This window comes from Plasmodium yoelii (genome assembly GCF_900002385.2).
Source record: "Plasmodium yoelii strain 17X genome assembly, chromosome: 6".
NCBI lineage: Eukaryota > Apicomplexa > Aconoidasida > Haemosporida > Plasmodiidae > Plasmodium > Plasmodium yoelii.
This window is the reverse complement of record NC_036178.2, coordinates 554,411-573,250: the sequence shown is the minus strand read 5'-3', so window position 1 is coordinate 573,250 and position 18,840 is coordinate 554,411. Positions and strand designations below refer to the sequence as shown.

The window sequence follows — 18,840 nt, the reverse complement described above, 5'->3', positions numbered from 1 at the left end:
TGTTCATGCTGCTGTACCATTATGGTAGCGCATTGTTCTGTTGTAGAAACATATAATCACAAAATTTTCTGATCATGCAAGGTTTTTTTTTTTTTTTTTTTTTTTTTTATTCGGCTAGCATATAATATATTGTTAATATAACTAAAAAAATTAAAATATTTTTTTAACCATAAGAATATATATGATGTTGTTAATAAAATATATATTTATTCTTTTCAATATTTACACAACAAAAAAAATAAACCCCAAAATATATATACTGCTAAAAAAGCAAAAAAAATGATAATATTCTCATTTAAAAGGGTTATTATAACATTAAGAATTTTTTATAAATAATGAATAAAATAAAATAAAAAAAAAAAAAAATAAATAGTCCCCAATTTTTGATGGTTAAGAGAAGAAATGTTATTCCTTTAACACATTTTTTTTGTTTTCTTCCTTAAAAGACATATACATAAAAATCCAACATACACTCATCTCCGATATAACGAATAAAATTGAGGAATAAAATATCTATAAAAATTGTAAATGTATATAATAAAATAAATATAATTTATAAGCATAGCTAATTGGAACAATTCTTGTTCAGGTTTCAACTTTTGTTTTAATAATATATGTTTGGTGGTCTAAGGAAAATGTATTAAAATGGTATACTTGTATAAAGGTGTTATATCCTTTGAACTCAAGATAATAAGCCCAAAAAAGCCAATGTGCCTGCATCGATAAATATATATATGTGTGTGTATATTGTCTTCCCCCGTACTTATAAATATACATACATTTAATAAATTCTATACCCATATTTTATACTTATATCAAAATGAAAAATATATGTATTTTAATTTTTAATCAAACCTTAGCTATAACAAAAAACAATACTGCACAAAATATAAGGATTAAATTGGTCTGTCATGCGAAAAAAAAGGAAAAATATACATGCGTATTGTGTAGAATATAATAATGTTCCATTTCCTTGTTTACGAATTTCATTTGTTATTTTTCGTTTATTTTTGGAGTAATAAATTTATATATTTGTATGTATACTTGTTCCGATTTTGTTTTTGTTACCCTGTTTAAGGTTATAGAATTTAATATGATTGGAAGAAAGGGGGTACACCAAATAAAGTACTGTAAATTGGGGATAAAAAATATTGTAATGTTATAAAAATATTTTTTTTTTAAATATAATAAAAAAATTATATAATAAATTTGTTTTTAATTAAAGGAAAAGAATATCATCTCTTATGTAGATGTCTCCTTTAAACTATTTAATATATATAATAATCATAAGGAAGTTATATTTAAGAATGATATAAATTCTCAATATGGGTACGAGATATATCCAGTTGTATTAATAATAAAAAAATATATATATACACAACATTATTTTTCAAAAGCATGACCATATTATGTTTGTGTTATATTTACCTGAGATGTGATGACTTTATTCAATGCTATGAAAGATAGCGTCTTATATAAAAAAATAAAACAAAATTATATATGTACATTCATGGGAAGCACTATAATATGAATTGTTGACATGGCAACTTTTTTATTTTTTTACTTGTAAAAACATGGATAGCTCTAAATTTGATTTTGCATATTTAAACCCAAATAATGCAACAAGAACAAATTGAGGTATAAATGTTATTAGCGGAATGATCTAAAAGAAAAAAAAAATTCAAATTAAATAATATAATAGATAAAAGAATTTATTGCACTTATATACATGATAATAAATGATGATTATAAAAAATACTACATTTTTTTTTACATTTACACTACATTGTTAAGTGTCTATATAATACAATGCAACATAAAATAAATGGAAAAATAATAAAACAGGCAGAAAGAATATAAAGCAATTTATATTGTGTATTACCTTTGAATTATTCTCAATAGTTAAGTACATAATATAAAAAAAGAGGGAAAAATTGTGCTTATGATCTTGTCTAACTAAATGGTAAATAAACGATTCGTATAAAAATTCATATCCATATCTAGCATAAAAGGGAAAATAGAGAAAATATATAAGAGATATAGAACATGTTCATGAATATATATATATGTGTGCAATTTCTTATAGTTGAATAGAAGAAGAGAATGGTTACATTGCATAAAAAATCAGGTTTAAAGCTAGAAAGGTAGTAAAGCTAAATAGGGAAAATTTGAGTTGATCAGTGTTTAATTTAAATAACTCTTTGAAAAAATTCCTTATTATATAAAAAATGCTTATAATTTTATTTATATATATGCCTTCTGTTTTTATTTGTTTCAATTGAAATATATTATCCTTATTTAGATAGTTCTTATTTAGATATAACATTAATGGTAAGGAATAGATAATTGGGTATATTTTAAAGTTAACAGATAATCCATAAAAAAAAGCCGAAACATATATTTTTTTTTGATAAATAAAAAACACAGTTAATAAAACAAGTAAACAGGGTATGCAATCAGCATTGCCTCGAATTGAAATGGTAATAACTAATGGATTTAAGAGCCATAATGAAGCATACAAAATATAATTTTTATTTTCAGGATATTTTATTTTTATTATTTTTATTATAATAATACTAACAAGAAAATCTATTGAAGAAAAAAGAAATTTTCCAAATGAAAAATTAATTATAAAATTTGGTATCATTAAATAAGCTAACAATGGTGTGTACCGATATGTATATCTATTATATGGAGACTTATTATTTAATACATATTTTGCAGCATCCGAAAATACATAATAATCTATGTCTGTAAATTTTACATTTAAATTTTTGTCTTGCCATAATCCATAATAATAAGTTATAATACGTACTAATATTCCTAAAAAATATATTATTTTTTTCGTATAATCAATGTTATTTATATCACTAAAGTAACTTTTATTCTGTTTAAATATTTTTGATCTTTTTTCTGTAATACTATTCCCCATTTTAAAATTTATATATTTTTGACATCCATGATAAGATTAAAAAACGGTGTTTGAATAAAGTGGGAAAAAAATCAGTTTCTTTCCATAATTTAATGTGTTACCATATTATCCAATTTAAATTTATTAACACTACATATGCTTAATATAATTCACACTTATTGTGTTTTTAAGGTGGACATACAAAATATGTTGCATTTATTTTATGGCTATATAAAAAAAAATAACACAGGAAAGTGTCAAATTGGTAGGAAAATTTCCATTATTAATATATTATATATATATGTATATTTTTGAAGCCGAAATAAATTATGCAATATTCAATACTTATCAGCTTGGGCGTAATATTATATATATAATATTCCTTTTTAATGCGCACAAATAAGTCGTTACTATTTATGTGTTACCAAACGGGTTAATAAATTAATTATACATTTTTATTGAAATTTTTATTACATTTATTTATATAGTTTAATAAATGCAATTAAATTTGCATGGATCAAATTGCTTATGTTTTGTAAGATTATTTTTTCTCATATTTTTAGGGAACAACAATACTAATTCTCTTTCATAAAAATAAACACGTATATGCATGTATATATGTATATATGTATATATACATAACTGGCTTGAAATTAATTTTTTTAATGATTATAAATAAATATGTAAACTGTGGGAAGTATACAATATTAATGAGTGGAAATTATTAACAGCTTTGAACTTACAATATGCAAAAGATACTATGAACATATTTATTTTGAAAAAAAATACAACAATGATATTCTAATATTTTCCATTAAAAATATTTTTTAGTTTTTGAATGATGAAGTATTTACTACTGATTTAGGGCCAAAATTTAATTTTTTTGTTAAAAAAAAATTAAACTTGTAATATATATTATTACACTAAAAAATGATGGCTTAATCTTCTCACTGACAAAATATTAAAAAATATTTTTAATAAAAAATGAAATAGACATTTTTCTCTAATTTGAAAAAAAATGTTACAATATATTATTATATAACCATTTTATGAATAATATCATATATGATTAAACTAATATGCGTTTTTGTTAGCACATAATAGGAAAGAGAACAAAATAATTGTGTTAATTGTTGTAGCCTTTATCAATAAGCATTTATTGTTGTATTCCTTATTAAAATGTTTCAAATATATATCCATTTCTCGTTTTATTTACGATTCCCATGAAATATTTACCCCATTTTATAGTTCCTTTTATATATAAATTGAGAGGGTACAAACACTATCACCGTTTTATTGAAAAATAAATAGTAAAATTATAAATTTTTTTTTGTGTTTAAAATAGTATATATATATAATTGTCTTTAACAACAATGTGCTAAATATATTATCGTTTGAAAGAAAAAAATTTAACAAAAAAAATTTAACAAAAAAAATTTAATACTTTGGTTAAAGTTTACATATACAAAAAAAATTGACATTCTTTATGGTAATAATTTAATTTTTGATAATATATTAATTTTATTTAGCCATTTTCCAGCTATAAGTAGAATAAAATGACATTTCCATAATTGTTAATCATAAAAATTTCAAAAAAATAATAGGCACACACACACACAAAGATATTATAAGTATATTCATACTGTCAATAAAATGCAATGATACAACATTTCATATTTTTAGCATATATTTGTGTTTATAAAGTTAAAAAAAAATATAGTAACACTAATGATTTTTAGTATTTATTTATTTGATTATTATTCCTGCTAGTAGCTAATTGAATTAAAATGATCGAATATCCTCATATTTTTTCTTAAATACTTTTATAAAACATTTAATTCTCAATCTTGGATGATGTTCTTTTAATCTAAATTTATAGGCGTAATATTTTAAGCCCAAATATGTAATCGACAAAAAAAAAAAAAAAATAATTAAAATGAAAAGAAACATATATTTTTTTGTTACACTCCAACAAAAAATATTTAAAGTCATAATAAAAAATGAAAGAGTAAAATTGGCTATTGCAAAAATATGTCAATATCTATACAAATCCATATGTATTATCCCGAAAGGATTATATATTTTTTATTTTCCCCTTTAAACAAAATTCTTATTTATGCTTTATATATTATTATTATTGTTGCATTTTCACAAATAAAAAAAATGCAATAAAATTCCCGTTGATCGTCATTTTTTTTTTTTTTTAGTTTTTATCACATGCGATTTTATTTAATTAGAATGTTAATATGCTAAGTTGCATTTCATTTTATTGTCCTTTATTTATAAATATATATATGTAACCCTCCTTAGATATATCGCATATATACTTTCATTATTATTATTATTTTTTTTTTTTTTTTTGTTCCTGCTCATTTTTCATTTTCTCTATATATCATACTTTTCGAGTGCTTTCATTTAAATACGTTATTATGATTACACCAAGTGCTGATGGGATTGAAACGGAGAGAAGGACATATTTCAAATATTTTATAATATTTTTGTTTATATTTATTTTTACTTCGATTTTACAAAATGAAAAAGAAGAAGAAGAAACGAAGGGGCAACAAAACAAAGTGAATTTAAGACAAAACGATAATTATAGAAACCCTGAGTTTATTTATTTAAGAAATATTAATCACTTAAAATATAAATCAGCTATTTATATAACACCAAATCGGAAAATTATGCCAAGTATAACATATTATAATAATTGTACAATATATCTAGAAGGATATGGTAATATATTTAATAATTTTGAAAATGTGTCTTTAGGAATAAATAAAATAAATAATGATTTTCACATTTACGTAACTGATAAAGATAATATCAATAATGATAAAAATATTATATGTATGAATAATGATGGGTCTAAAGATTCGTGTGCAATTATAAATACAATTTTAATAGATAACTATTTTTTTAAAAATATAAATATTTCAAGTTGTAATGATAATAATGAGTTATGCTTTTTTGTATTTGTTCAATTAAAAAAAAATAAATGTTATAATTTTAACAATTTATCTAATTCTTGTCATATTAACAATGCTATGAAAAATCATAATATTTTTCTAATTAAAAATTATTGTTATGTAATTTTAGCTAGCTCAGATATTAATAAAATATATGAATTTATTAAACTACACTTAGCAAGTGATAAAGATTTTGATGAGAATACAAAAATGGACAGTGTAGAAATAGTAACACATTTTTGTGGAAATTTATTAAATCAAATTGCAACTTTAGACGCAATAAATGGAAGATTATTATTTATACAACAGTATATACATAAAAATGATAATTATGATGAAACAAAAAAAAATGAAGAATATCAAAAAAAATCGTCTGGTGTTTTTTTTAATAACTATTCTAATAAAAATAATACTGATGATGATACTTTAAAATTTAAAATAAATTACTATTTAACAATAATGGATTTAAAATCAGAAAATAAAGATATAATAGAATATGTTCAATATATGAAAAATAAACCAGAATTAAGTATGTACCAACCTATGTATGTATCATTTGATGAATATTCAAATTTTTATTATATTGTTCAACATGGAAATAATGGATCTCTTAACTTTATTTTTATATCACCATCTCAACTTTTAGTTTACTACACACTAAAAATAAATAATTTTTACTCTGGTATGTAGGAAAAATATGCGCAAACATATGTACATTAGTACATATACATTTTGTATAACTATTCGTAAATATTTATTTATTTTTTTTATTTTTTTTATTTTTTTTTTTCACAGGATGGCTATTAAACCCGGACAGTGAATATGAGAATAAGGGAATAGTTCTTTTCGGTAAAATCATATCATTTTATATTGATAAATGATTAAACGTATATTAAGCTATATGTATATTAAGCTATATATATTTTTTTTTTTTTTTTTTTTTTTTTTTTTTTTTTTTGTATGTGCAGGTGAATATCCACCTTATGAAGATGAACTTCATATTTGGGATATAATAAATTTTCAACATCGGAAATACCTAGTTAACATTATTAAAACTTATTAAAGCATGGTTCTTACACATACCATCAATTAGTAAATTGTTTAAATTGTTTATTATGTTATTTTGTTAAATGGATATTAATTCGTTTTACATACAAATTATTTATAAAGTTTTTAATTTTTCTGTATATTTTTTTTTATTTTTATGTTTTAAAATTTGCAAAAACATATGAAAATATTTGTGTGCAAGCATATATATATACATACCTAATATAATTGATATGTAATTTGTGTCATAACATATATTTTTTCGTCTATTAAATTTTAGTTGCATAATACTGATTATGGTTAACTTTTATTATTTTTAACTTAAAAGGGGCTGCTAATAATATACCCCATTTTTAAGTTGAATTAAAATAGCTTAACAAATTTTATAAAAATTTCAGCTTAATTGAATTCCTTTATATGTGCAATATCATCATATATTTAATTGTATAATAATTTAAGTACCATTATGTAAGGAATTAAATTAATTGTGTACTGTTTTTTAATGTTTTTTTTCCAAAAATCTTTTGTGTATATAATACTTAAAATGAAACAAAGGCCAACATTAAAACGTAAGATAATTTTTAAAGGTGGTTTATATAGTGTTAAGGATTATATTTATTTTTTTATGATAATTTTTTATTATCAAGTTATTTATCATATATTATTCCTTACAACATTGCAATAGTACATAAAATAACAGCATTTTATTTTATATGCCTAAATTAGGTTGCCTTGTTTTTTTTTTTTTTTCTTAGCAAATAAAAAAAAAAAAAAGATTAATCGAATTCAATCTTTCAATAAATGGTGTACTAAATAAACGATTTTATTGTTGTATAATTTTTTATGAATAAATTATTTCATAATATGTAAAAATATAAATACAAATACATGTTTTTAACTTACGCTTATTAAACCGGGGATATACATATAAATGAAAACTAATAGTTGGTATAGTTTTAGCAATAAAATAAAAATAAAAATAAAAATAAAAAATATTCATTAACTTTTTTACTCTTTCTTTTAATTATAAAAATTAAATTTTAATTTACAGCTTTTCAAAAGAGCTTGCGACTTTATATATGCAACGAGATTTATTTTTGTTATATTAAAAAGTATTGGAAAGCGAATATGAAAGAAAAACAAAAAATATATGTATAATAATAAAAATAATAACGGAATATATGTGGTAGAACCGCTCGAAAATTTTCAAGAATAATCTTTGCTAAAAATATTTTAAAAAATACAATCTTAAGTAAAAAAAGCAAAAATAAAAATTCCACATATATACTATATACTCGTTTTTTTACTGATTTTCTTATAAATTAAAAATATAGATTAGTCATAATATTTGATGTTTGTGTTTTAGTATTCTTATTAAATTTATAAATATATTTTATTCCGAATAAAATAAAATTTTAAAATATATTATGTATATATATCTATATTTACTAATTTATAGTTTGTATTTTTTGATATAATTAAATTTTCAAATTAAAAAAAAAAAAAAAAAAAAATTTTAATAAAAAATCAGTTGTGATTTGCCATGTATATTATATGCAGTATGTATATATATAGTACAGGGGTGTGAACAAAATAAAAAAATAAAAAAATAAAAAATAAAACAATTATGAAAAAAAGCAAGCCCTATACTTTTCATTAAACTTTTGTTTATCTATTATTAAGCATGTCATTAACATTATTTGGTAATGATCAAATAAATGATGATTTTGATACAAATAGGCCATTGGGTCGGGTTGGATATTCCCTACATTTGTATTATGAATTAAATGAGTCATATAAAAATGATAACTTTCAAAAAGACAAAGAAAATGAAGATATTTTAAAAAATGATTATAATACATTAAACTATTGTGAAGATAATGAAAAAAAAAAAGTATATTATAATAATTTAAATCAAGAAAATACCAAATTTGAAAACACCGATGAATGGGATACGATAAAAAAAAATGATGAAAATATCGCAAAAAACGATGATGGCAATAATATTAGTAATAGGAATTATAATAAACTTATTCAGGGGGAATACAAGTTGGTATTATTTGGTGGAGGATTAATAGATAATGAATTTATTAAAAATAATTTAAATGACTATACATTAAATTCAGAAGAATATAATATGCACAATACAGTTTATAGTAATGTACATAATAATTTGTATGATAAAAATAGTGATAGTAATTTCAAAAATTATAATAGTTTAAGCATTGAAAGACATTTAAGCCAAACATTTAATGATACATATATATGTGAAGAGAACAATAATTCTATGGATTCTTGGTTTCGTATTAAAACATATAATACCCCAAAAGCTAGAGCATTTCATGCTTCTGCTATTGTTAATTTAGGAATAAATGGTGTTTTTTTATTTATCCATGGAGGGAAATTTAAAAATGATATTTTGTCTAGCAATTCTTTATATGCCTTAAATCTTAGTAAATTATCTTTCGAAAATAATACAAATTCTAATAATATTACAAAAAATGAAATATATGAATTTGGGGATAGTGATGAAAATTATGGTCCTAACCCTGCTAATAATGCAGAAAAAACTTCTTTTATAAATGGTCAAAATTATACAAGTGATGAAGCAATCGTGTTTAATGAAGAAGATAATAATTCTGCTGATGATTCTCGGAATTATTATACGAATGAAAATTATAAAATTGGTAATCAGAATGAGCAAGTATTATCTTCGTCAAATTTAGATAATAATATAATAAAGAAAAAAAAAAAAAAAAAAAAAAACCAAGAAAACTCAAAATTATTAAACAAGCAGGAATCAGAATCATCATATGAAAGTTATACCTCAAACACGAACACGAACACGAACACGAACACGAACACAGTTTTATCTGATTCCTCAGTAATGTCATCTTCTTCATTATCTAATTGTGGATCCGAATACGAACCGAATATATATCATTCTAATTTCTATCGTAGTAAAATAAATAATACTGGAAATTGTATAACTGGTAATAATATCAATGAAAATAATAATAATCATGATTGTGATGATACTCTTGTAAATTTCAGAGGACCCGTTAAAAATTTATTATTAAAAAATAATTCCGATTCATATAATGACTCATGTGAAGATGGTGATAATATATTACCTTATTATAAAAATGTGAAAAGAGAATGGGTAAAAATAAATACTATTGGGGAAAAACCAAGTAAAAGATATGGACATACGCTAGATTTTATATATCCTTATTTAATTTTATTTGGGGGAAATGAAAAAATAGATGATGAGGAAAATGTTTTTTGTAAAAATGATCTATGGATACTAAATATAACAAAATGTAAAATAAAGAAAAAAAAAAAAAAAAAAATACAAAGCAACAACATTGAAGCTTTTAATAATAATGAAACAAATGAAAAAGATATTTTTGTGTTTATGTGGGAAGAAATAAAATATGTATCTGTTGATCCTCTTGGAAGATATTTTCATGCAACTACTGTTTGGTATGATAAAAAAAGTAAAAAAAATAAATTAATATTATATGGTGGTAAAATGAAAAACGATGATAAGGTAAATAATAGAGGAACTTATAATAATGGGGCTAATAATAATAGATTATTTATACTTGAAAATATTGGAGAAAAAAATTGTCAATGGTCAATATTACCAGTATATTTAGACACAATAAATGAAAGCAGAGCATATCATTCAATTGTTTGTGTACAGAATTATATTTTTATTATAGGAGGTGAAGAATATAAATACATGGAAAAAGTTCCATCTGCATTATATTCATTTGAAAGTAAAAAATTTCAATATATAAATGATTATACATCACGAATTTTATTAAAATCATATGTAAAAGATAATAATATATATTCTTGGGGAGGGTTTAACAATGTACCAACATCAAATAATAATTATTTTCCAAACAATTTTATAATCTTAGATATAAACCCTCATATTTTATGTATACAAATGAAAGAAAGCTTAGGTGATGAATATGATGAAAATTCAAGTGTAATTACAAAAGCAGATGAAGATTCTGATGATAATATGTATAATAAAATTAATAAAAGTTTTATTAAAATTGAAAAAAAAAAAACACAACTTGAAAAAGATATATTATATCAAATTAAATTGAATAATAATATGGAATTTCGTATAAAATCACAAATGTTACAATATCAAAGATTAGCCCAATTGTATAATCTTAAACAAAGACAAATATATAATTATATGACATTATTAAAAAGAAATGGAGAAGAAGGAGGAGTACATATTGATGGAACTGATACATATGAAAATGGATATGCCCTTGGAAATTTAGGAGTTAATATGAACAATTTAATAGAAAATTACTCTATTTATAATAATTGTTCAGGAAATGAAAATATAGATATTTCAATAAATACAAACATAGCATTACAAAATGATATAAATATGGAATATGAATTTAATGCAATAACTATGGAAGGTATAGGTACAGGTTTATTGAACCAATCCGTTAATGAAGATATAAATAATTATAAAAGTTGTGAAAAAATGCAAAGTATTCCTTATACTAATAGTACAAATGAGAAAAGTAAAAATGATGAACAAGAAGGACAACAATTTATTTATGAAAGTGAAAATGGTGTTTCTATGACCAATTTAATGGATACTAAAAATCACGAAAATTATTATAATATGGAATTAAAAGATAATTTATTGAATAATCAAAAGGAAGAAGAACTAAAACAAACAAATATTCAAAATTGTTATGATACAAATATGATGTATAATATTGATAAAAATTGTTCAATTACAAATGAACCCCAATTTTATTACTATCCTAATGACAATAATATGGTTGATAAAATAAGTTGGAAACAAAATTTGATAAATGTCGACACTAATGCAAATATTGTGACTAATACAAATAGCCAAGAAAGATTAAATATTTATGAAAATGAGTTTAAATCTGTTAATCAAAATTTATTGCTATCAACTAACGTAACTGATATAAATATACCTAGTAATAATAACTCTCAAAATAATCCAATTAATTATGAACAAAACCAAAATCCAGTTGAAATAAATGGGGGGGAGCCTATAGTCAAAAAAGAGGTAACAACTCAAAGGGCTCGACGAAAAACTGCTCAAAAATGTATGGAGTTAATTGAACAGGATATGCTGATTAGAAAAATGAACGAGAAATAATGGGAAAAGAAAGGCATTGCAATACAAAACTAAAATTAAAAAAGTGTGAAAAAGTTAAGATTAAAATTCGTGGAATAATAATGTATAATGCTGTCTAGAAGACAAATGATGGTTACTGATTTTTTATAAATGTATTAATTTAGTTGTTGCCTTAGAAATATATATATTTTATATATATTTATATATATTTATTTATATATACAATTTAACGCCCTCATGAAATTGAGCATACATCATAGTTTTATAACATACTACTAATGGATATTTTAGTCATACTGATTTCAAGAATTTTTATTTAATTTATGTATATTGAAATATACTATATTTATTTTAATTAGCATTTTATATAATGCATATATTTCTTGTTTATGTGAAACAAAATGAGAAATAAAGGCATATTAGTTGGCACATTTGCAATTTTGCACTAGCACATATTTATGCACAAATATATAATGTGTGTGCAAATGCAAGGGGACCAATTTTATATGAACAAATTTTAATTCATACAATGCTTGGCAAAAGTTAGAGAATAGTACTAAAAAAAGACAATAAAATAATAACATATATGTATATGTATATATATGCATATATTCGTGTGTAACGCATATTATACAATCTTCGTGTTTGAAAGTGTTTCGTTTGCTAAAAATAATTCGTGATTTTTTTTTTTTTTCAAAAAATGAGCTAGCCATATAAAGCTATTTTATTTATTGTCATCGTTGTTGTCTAGCCATTTGTTAATAATATTTTTATTTTTTTATATTTTTATATTTTTTTTTTTTTGTGAAAATTATAAGATCATTTTAAGATTTTAAAACGTCATAGTAAATAAGTTTATTTTTTGTATTAATAATATTTTCAATTATTTACGTAATAAGGGGTTAAGGAATTATTTTATATATCATATTGATAAATATTTAACATGATTAGGGATTGTTTATTTTTTCAGGGTTTCGTATATTTTCTTCTCAATATATTTTCGACAAATATTTGAATTGATTTTCAATTCAATCATCCGATTTAATAAGTTTAAAAGAAAATTGTTATCCCTTAAAAGTTGAATAGGGAAATATTTTCCCGTTAAAAGTATAGGATTTTCTATATAATTATATTTTATTAAATATTTGATTTGTGAATATCTTGGTGTTTTTGAGTTTATTAACTTATACATATATCCATTAGATATAAAATTATTTATATTTTCCACACGCACACATATTTTTTTTTTTTTGCTTAAATCTATATTTTGATTTTTTAAAAAAATTAAAATGATATATTTGCATAGACTAATAATATTATTTCTACAAAAAATTTTATTACAATATGGAACATTATTTTTTTTGTTATTTTTATATACAATAATATTATAATTGTAAACAGTTTTGATATTAATATTGCAAATGTGTTTATGTCTATATAAAATTATCTTATTTGCTTTTTTTGTTAATGGTATTGTTCTGTTCATATTTGAACAATTGTTGATATATGAAATGGCCTGGTTTGAGTTTCCTATTTTATGAGAACTAATTTTGTTAACATTATTATGAACGCTTTTATTATGAACGCTTTTATTATCACCACTTTTATTGTCACCACTTTTATTGTCACCACTTTTATTATCACCACTTTTATTATCACCACTTTTATTATTTTCAATTTTATTATTTTCAATTTTTGCGTTACCTTTATCTGTCTGTATAATATTATTCCTCGACATAAATACCAGTATATACATGCTCCAAATCTTCGCTATTTTGTCTTTTTCATTTATATATACATAATTTTTTGTTATAAAAAAAAATAAGGTATTGCATAAATAATTAAAACGGAAATTTAAAACATGCATATAAGCATTAAAAATGTCAACTAGAATATTAATTTGATCAGATATTATATATAAATTTATATCTACATTTGGCTTATCAATTTTATATTTGTTTAAATTTAAATGTAATTTTTTACATAAATTATTTGTAAATTCCACATTATTATTAAGACCCTCTTGATTTGTTTTTTCTTTCCAACTTTCCTTTTTTATGTATATATTAGTATTCTCTATCTTATGAATTAAACAAGTTATTGAATTTATATATCTTAAAATAGGAATTTGGAAGGAATGGAATAATGAATATTTGTATATTTTTGCCTTTATCAATGATTTTAAAATTGTGTTTATTTGATGTAGACTAAGTTCATTTTGTTTATTTTCTGCAATCTTTAACATATTTTTATAAAAATAAGCATTTTTATAACTTTTTAACACACTACTATGGATAATATTGTGTAAATTTCCAATATTTTTATATTTATTTTTGCAAAATTTACTGTTATTGTTCGGTACTATTTCAGTGTAATCGTTTATTGGAACACTTATTTTGTTTCTCTCCTTATTTAGCAATTGATAAGCATTATTAGTTCGGTTTATTTTGTTCAACTTCAACATGTTCCATGTAAAAAAATAAAAAAAAAATGAAAAAGTGGAAAAAAAAAATGAAATGTCATAAATAAACTAGGCTTTTATTATTTCATGATTAGGAACTTCAAAATTACATATATTTTCCCATACATATATATAGGCATACATGTATTCAGCAGATTTATTATTTTCTACAGTATGCCATTTTTATAATTTTAATTTCTGAGCTTGGTAGCTATTAACCAAAAATAATATTTAAAAAAATTAAAAAAGCTAGTTACATAACCTTGATATGAGCACGTGACATTTTCAGTTTTTTGATTTTGTAACAATTTACTCATATCCTTCACATTATTTTTTGTCAAAATTGCACTTTTACCATTTTGTACTCGCTTTGTATTTTGTATTATTTTGTATTATTTTTTTAATTTTTTTAATTTAATTTTTTTTCGTTTCCATATGAATTATGCTAGGTTTGTTTTTATGTAGCGGTTGCTCCACTACTAATACCATCATTCTACTTCAAGTTCAATACTTATGTCTTTGTTTTTGTTCACATTTATAAAATTTCATCATTATTTTTGTTTATTTTTTTTTTATTTTGTGTTTATTTTTGTTTATTTTTGTTTATTTTTTTTTATCTTTGTTTATTTTTGTTTATTTTTTTATTTTTTTGTTTTTTTTCGAATTGATAGGTGTCATGATATATTAAATAATATATGCACACTCATTTTCAATAAAAGTTTCGAGCATTTATTATTCACTGTATGGTATCAAATTATGTTTGCACAAAAGATAAAATAATATGGTAATTATTATATTTAAGCAAATTAAAAGTATAAAAGATATCAGTATAATTTAAAAATATGTAAAAATTTACAAATAAAAATAATAATAGATTTATGAAAAAATAGTTAAGTGAAAATAAAACTATAACACATTATAATATAACATAATTAGCTACAGAACAAAAGGAGTAAAATAATATAACATAATTAGCTAGAAGATATGTACAGGGAATATGAATTTAAAAATGAAGATAATAAACGTTTTATAAATGTAAAAAGGAAAAAGGATAGAAATAAGAATATCGATTTTGAACAAATAAAAAAAAATAATTATATATGTGTAGAAATTCCTGGTAAAATAAAAAAACGGAGTAATGGATTATCTGCTGTTGAATCTTTGGGGGGATTAAATAAAATTACTGAACTTTTTAAATATGACCAAAATAGCTATAATAAAAATGGTTATGAAAATGAAGGACAATCTTTAATATTACGGATAAATAACAATGATATATTTTCATCTTTTATTTCATCCAATTGTACAAAAGTTAACAACATTTTAATTAAAATAAAAAAGACTAAGAAAAATAGATATAAGATTGAATTTATGGGGTTTGTAAAATATTTGTATTATTTTGATAATATGTCTGATTTTTATTATATTCCCACTTTTTATAATAGGCATAATTACAGCACAAATTATATACACTATTTAACAAAAGATGAAAAAGAAAAAAGTAAAGATAATAAAAATGAGCATGAAAATAATAAGCATATATTTCCAGATAGCTATTTTGATCATTTTTCCTCAAATAATTTTAACCTTAACACGCAATGTAAAAACAACCATTTTTTCCCTAACCAAGTAAATGGTGTGCATTACCCATGGGACAATTCAATTTGTTTAAATAAAAACGTACAAAATGTAGAGAATGTAGAAAATGCAGAAAATGAATATTATATTAGTGAAGGAATGTGTGTCCCCGATCATGCAAATTTGAGTAATATACAAAAAAAAACTAAAAATGGTGCCGAAAATTATGTCGAAAATGGTGAACAAATTGACACCACATTTGAGAATAAAATATTGAACGACGGAAAGGAAAATAACATAGCAGGTTCATTGCCTCTTAACGCATCTACATTTATATTTTATCCAGATCGATCATCTAATTTCCATTGCTCTAACTTTGAAACATTTAGTCAAAATAACGAACTTGACGAATATTTTTCAGATAAAGAAAAAAAAGAATTATATAAAAATATTTTAAATTATAAAGATGCTTCAAATATGTTTGATGATAAAAATGATTTTAAATTTTCATCTGATGAAAGTGAAGGATATGAATTACAAAGTTGTATACATAGTAAAAGTGTAATACCATATGATTTTCAAAAATATAAATCTCAAAAAATAAATAAATATATAAGAGAGTATAAATATATAATAAGTAAATTTACTGAACCATTTGATTCTAAAAATGAAATAAAAAATGAAATCAAAAATGAAGATTTGGAAAATTTTATTAAAAAATTAATAATAAACAAAAATGAAAAAGAACTTGATTTTCCTACTAAATTAGGATCACATCGATTTGCTGCTGAAAATGCAGAAAAAGAAAAAGAGTTAGAAAACGAAAAAGAGTTAGAAAACCAAAATATTGATAAAATTCAAGTGGAAAAAAATGACAAATTAAATATAGATAATAATATAATTTACAATAATAAATATATGGATCAGGATATTTCCAACGATTCTAGTGATTCAAATGAAATTAGAAAAGAAGGTAAAGAAAATTATAATAAAAATGACAATAATAGTGATGATATGAATAAAATAATAGTAAGTAAAAAAACAGTACATTGTAATCCAATTGCAAATTTTAATGATCCAATATATCCTGTAATTCCATATGAATCTGCATTAAAAAAATATGTGTCTGATAAATTATATAATAGAGTAAAATGTCTTTTTGATATTCGACCAATATGGTCAAAAGAAGTTTTAGTAGAACATCTTGAAAATGTAACAACATATTGTTTAAAAAGCTGTTTTTCAAAAATTTGTTTTTATTTTGCTAATGGACCTTGGAGACGTACATATTGTAGATATGGATATGATCCAAGAAATGATCCATCAAGTTATATTTATCAAACTATAGATTTTAGAGATAATTATTATAGAGATATAAATACAAAAAATATTGAAGAAATGAATAAACCCATTATAAAAAAAAAAAACATCCTTGATCAAACTATAACTAATATAATTAAAAATGCAAATCAAGGAAACGAACATTCTGAAAATTTTGGAAATTCTGGAAATTCTGAAAATTTTGGACATTCTGGAAATTCTGAAAATTTTGGACATTCTGGAAATTCTGAAAATTTTGGACATTCTGGAAATTTTTCAAAATTTTCAAATTTTTCTTACGCAAATAAAGAAAACGCAATTAAAATAAAAAGGGAAAATTTTACCAACTCTGATTTGAATGTATATGAAAGTGAAGTTTCAAATAAGGACCCCCATTCTGCAGCCAATCTAGTACAAGACAATTTTAAGACGTTTACAAATGCAGATGATAATAATAATAGCATTAATAATGGCGTTAATAATGGCGTTAATAATGGCATTAAATTGGGTTCTGCAAAAAATATAGAACCCAATAGAAATAATTTGCATATTAAAATTTCTCATGAAGAAGATGAAGAGATTAATGAAATTTTAAAATTTTTAAAAAGATCAAATAGTTTTCATTTTAGAACAAAATTTTCATCTGAAATTCATTTTTGTGTTAGTCCTTTAAAATTGTCAACTATTTATCAGTATATTGATATATTTGATAATAATGTTTTAAATTATTTGTCAAGTATTAAAACCCAAGATGTTTGTACAAAAGACAATGGATGGATTACTAATAAAGATATAACTAAAATACGTGACATTTTATTTGTTAAATCTATGACATTACGTCAAGCCCATACTAAGTAGGCATTCATCATTTGGTTCCACACTCACGTATGTGTGTATATATACATACATGTACATGTGCAGCGCTTTAATTTTTAAAACAGTTTGTCTTACTTCATTTTTCTGTGCACACTTCTTTGCTTATTTTATACCCGTTCCATACTTTATTTTTTCCCGAAATATTTTTTGTTTCACATTTTGAGCACAAGGGGAAGTCAAGCCAGCACATTTACAAACTCGAAAAATATATGTACATGTTGTACGTGTATATATATATATATATATATATATATATATTTACTTATTTATATTTATATATATATATATTTATTTATTTATATTGACTTATTTTTGGTCGCATATTTATGTGGTTAATTATTCATTTTTTACAAGGAAAATAAGTTTCTACATTCTGAAAAAATTATTTTTTATTAAATAATTACATGCCTTATAATTAATTAATATGCCCCCCCAAAAAATGTTTTACATATATATTGACGTTGTCTATTTTTTTTTATCTCATAAAAATTTTAAGTCTGCATTATATGTATAT

The 18,840-nt window shown here is 21.8% G+C and overlaps 5 protein-coding genes and 1 non-coding gene across 6 annotated transcripts; 4 read left to right on the top strand and 2 right to left on the bottom strand.

Annotated features, from left to right (window-relative positions):
• Nucleotides 1-405: 405 nt before the first annotated feature.
• On the bottom strand, nt 406-2,932 carry PY17X_0611900 (GPI mannosyltransferase 1, putative; the record flags this gene model as incomplete). Its single annotated transcript, XM_022955371.1, has 8 exons — nt 406-513; nt 655-714; nt 856-906; nt 1,069-1,128; nt 1,429-1,470; nt 1,565-1,663; nt 1,883-2,000; nt 2,112-2,932. 8 exons carry the CDS (start codon nt 2,930-2,932, stop codon nt 406-408), a joined length of 1,359 nt encoding a protein of 452 aa, XP_022813159.1.
• Nucleotides 2,933-3,752: 820 nt separating this feature from the next.
• Nucleotides 3,753-3,875, top strand: PY17X_0611800. The gene has a single exon (XR_002696558.1). It is a non-coding gene; the product is annotated as a small nucleolar RNA snoR14 (small nucleolar RNA).
• Nucleotides 3,876-5,340: 1,465 nt separating this feature from the next.
• On the top strand, nt 5,341-6,943 carry PY17X_0611700 (conserved Plasmodium protein, unknown function; the record flags this gene model as incomplete). Its single annotated transcript, XM_022955370.1, has 3 exons — nt 5,341-6,562; nt 6,676-6,729; nt 6,849-6,943. 3 exons carry the CDS (start codon nt 5,341-5,343, stop codon nt 6,941-6,943), a joined length of 1,371 nt encoding a protein of 456 aa, XP_022813158.1.
• Nucleotides 6,944-8,611: 1,668 nt separating this feature from the next.
• Nucleotides 8,612-12,112, top strand: PY17X_0611600 (conserved Plasmodium protein, unknown function; the record flags this gene model as incomplete). The annotated part of the gene is made up of 1 exon (XM_725067.2): nt 8,612-12,112. The coding sequence occupies one exon, from the start codon at nt 8,612-8,614 to the stop codon at nt 12,110-12,112; it is 3,501 nt and encodes a 1,166-aa protein (XP_730160.2).
• A 937-nt stretch (nt 12,113-13,049) lies between these two features.
• Nucleotides 13,050-14,555, bottom strand: PY17X_0611500 (conserved Plasmodium protein, unknown function; the record flags this gene model as incomplete). The annotated part of the gene is made up of 1 exon (XM_022955369.1): nt 13,050-14,555. The coding sequence occupies one exon, from the start codon at nt 14,553-14,555 to the stop codon at nt 13,050-13,052; it is 1,506 nt and encodes a 501-aa protein (XP_022813157.1).
• A 981-nt stretch (nt 14,556-15,536) lies between these two features.
• On the top strand, nt 15,537-18,308 carry PY17X_0611400 (general transcription factor 3C polypeptide 5, putative; the record flags this gene model as incomplete). The annotated part of the gene is made up of 1 exon (XM_725936.1): nt 15,537-18,308. The coding sequence occupies one exon, from the start codon at nt 15,537-15,539 to the stop codon at nt 18,306-18,308; it is 2,772 nt and encodes a 923-aa protein (XP_731029.1).
• Between the last annotated feature and the right edge of the window lie 532 nt (nt 18,309-18,840).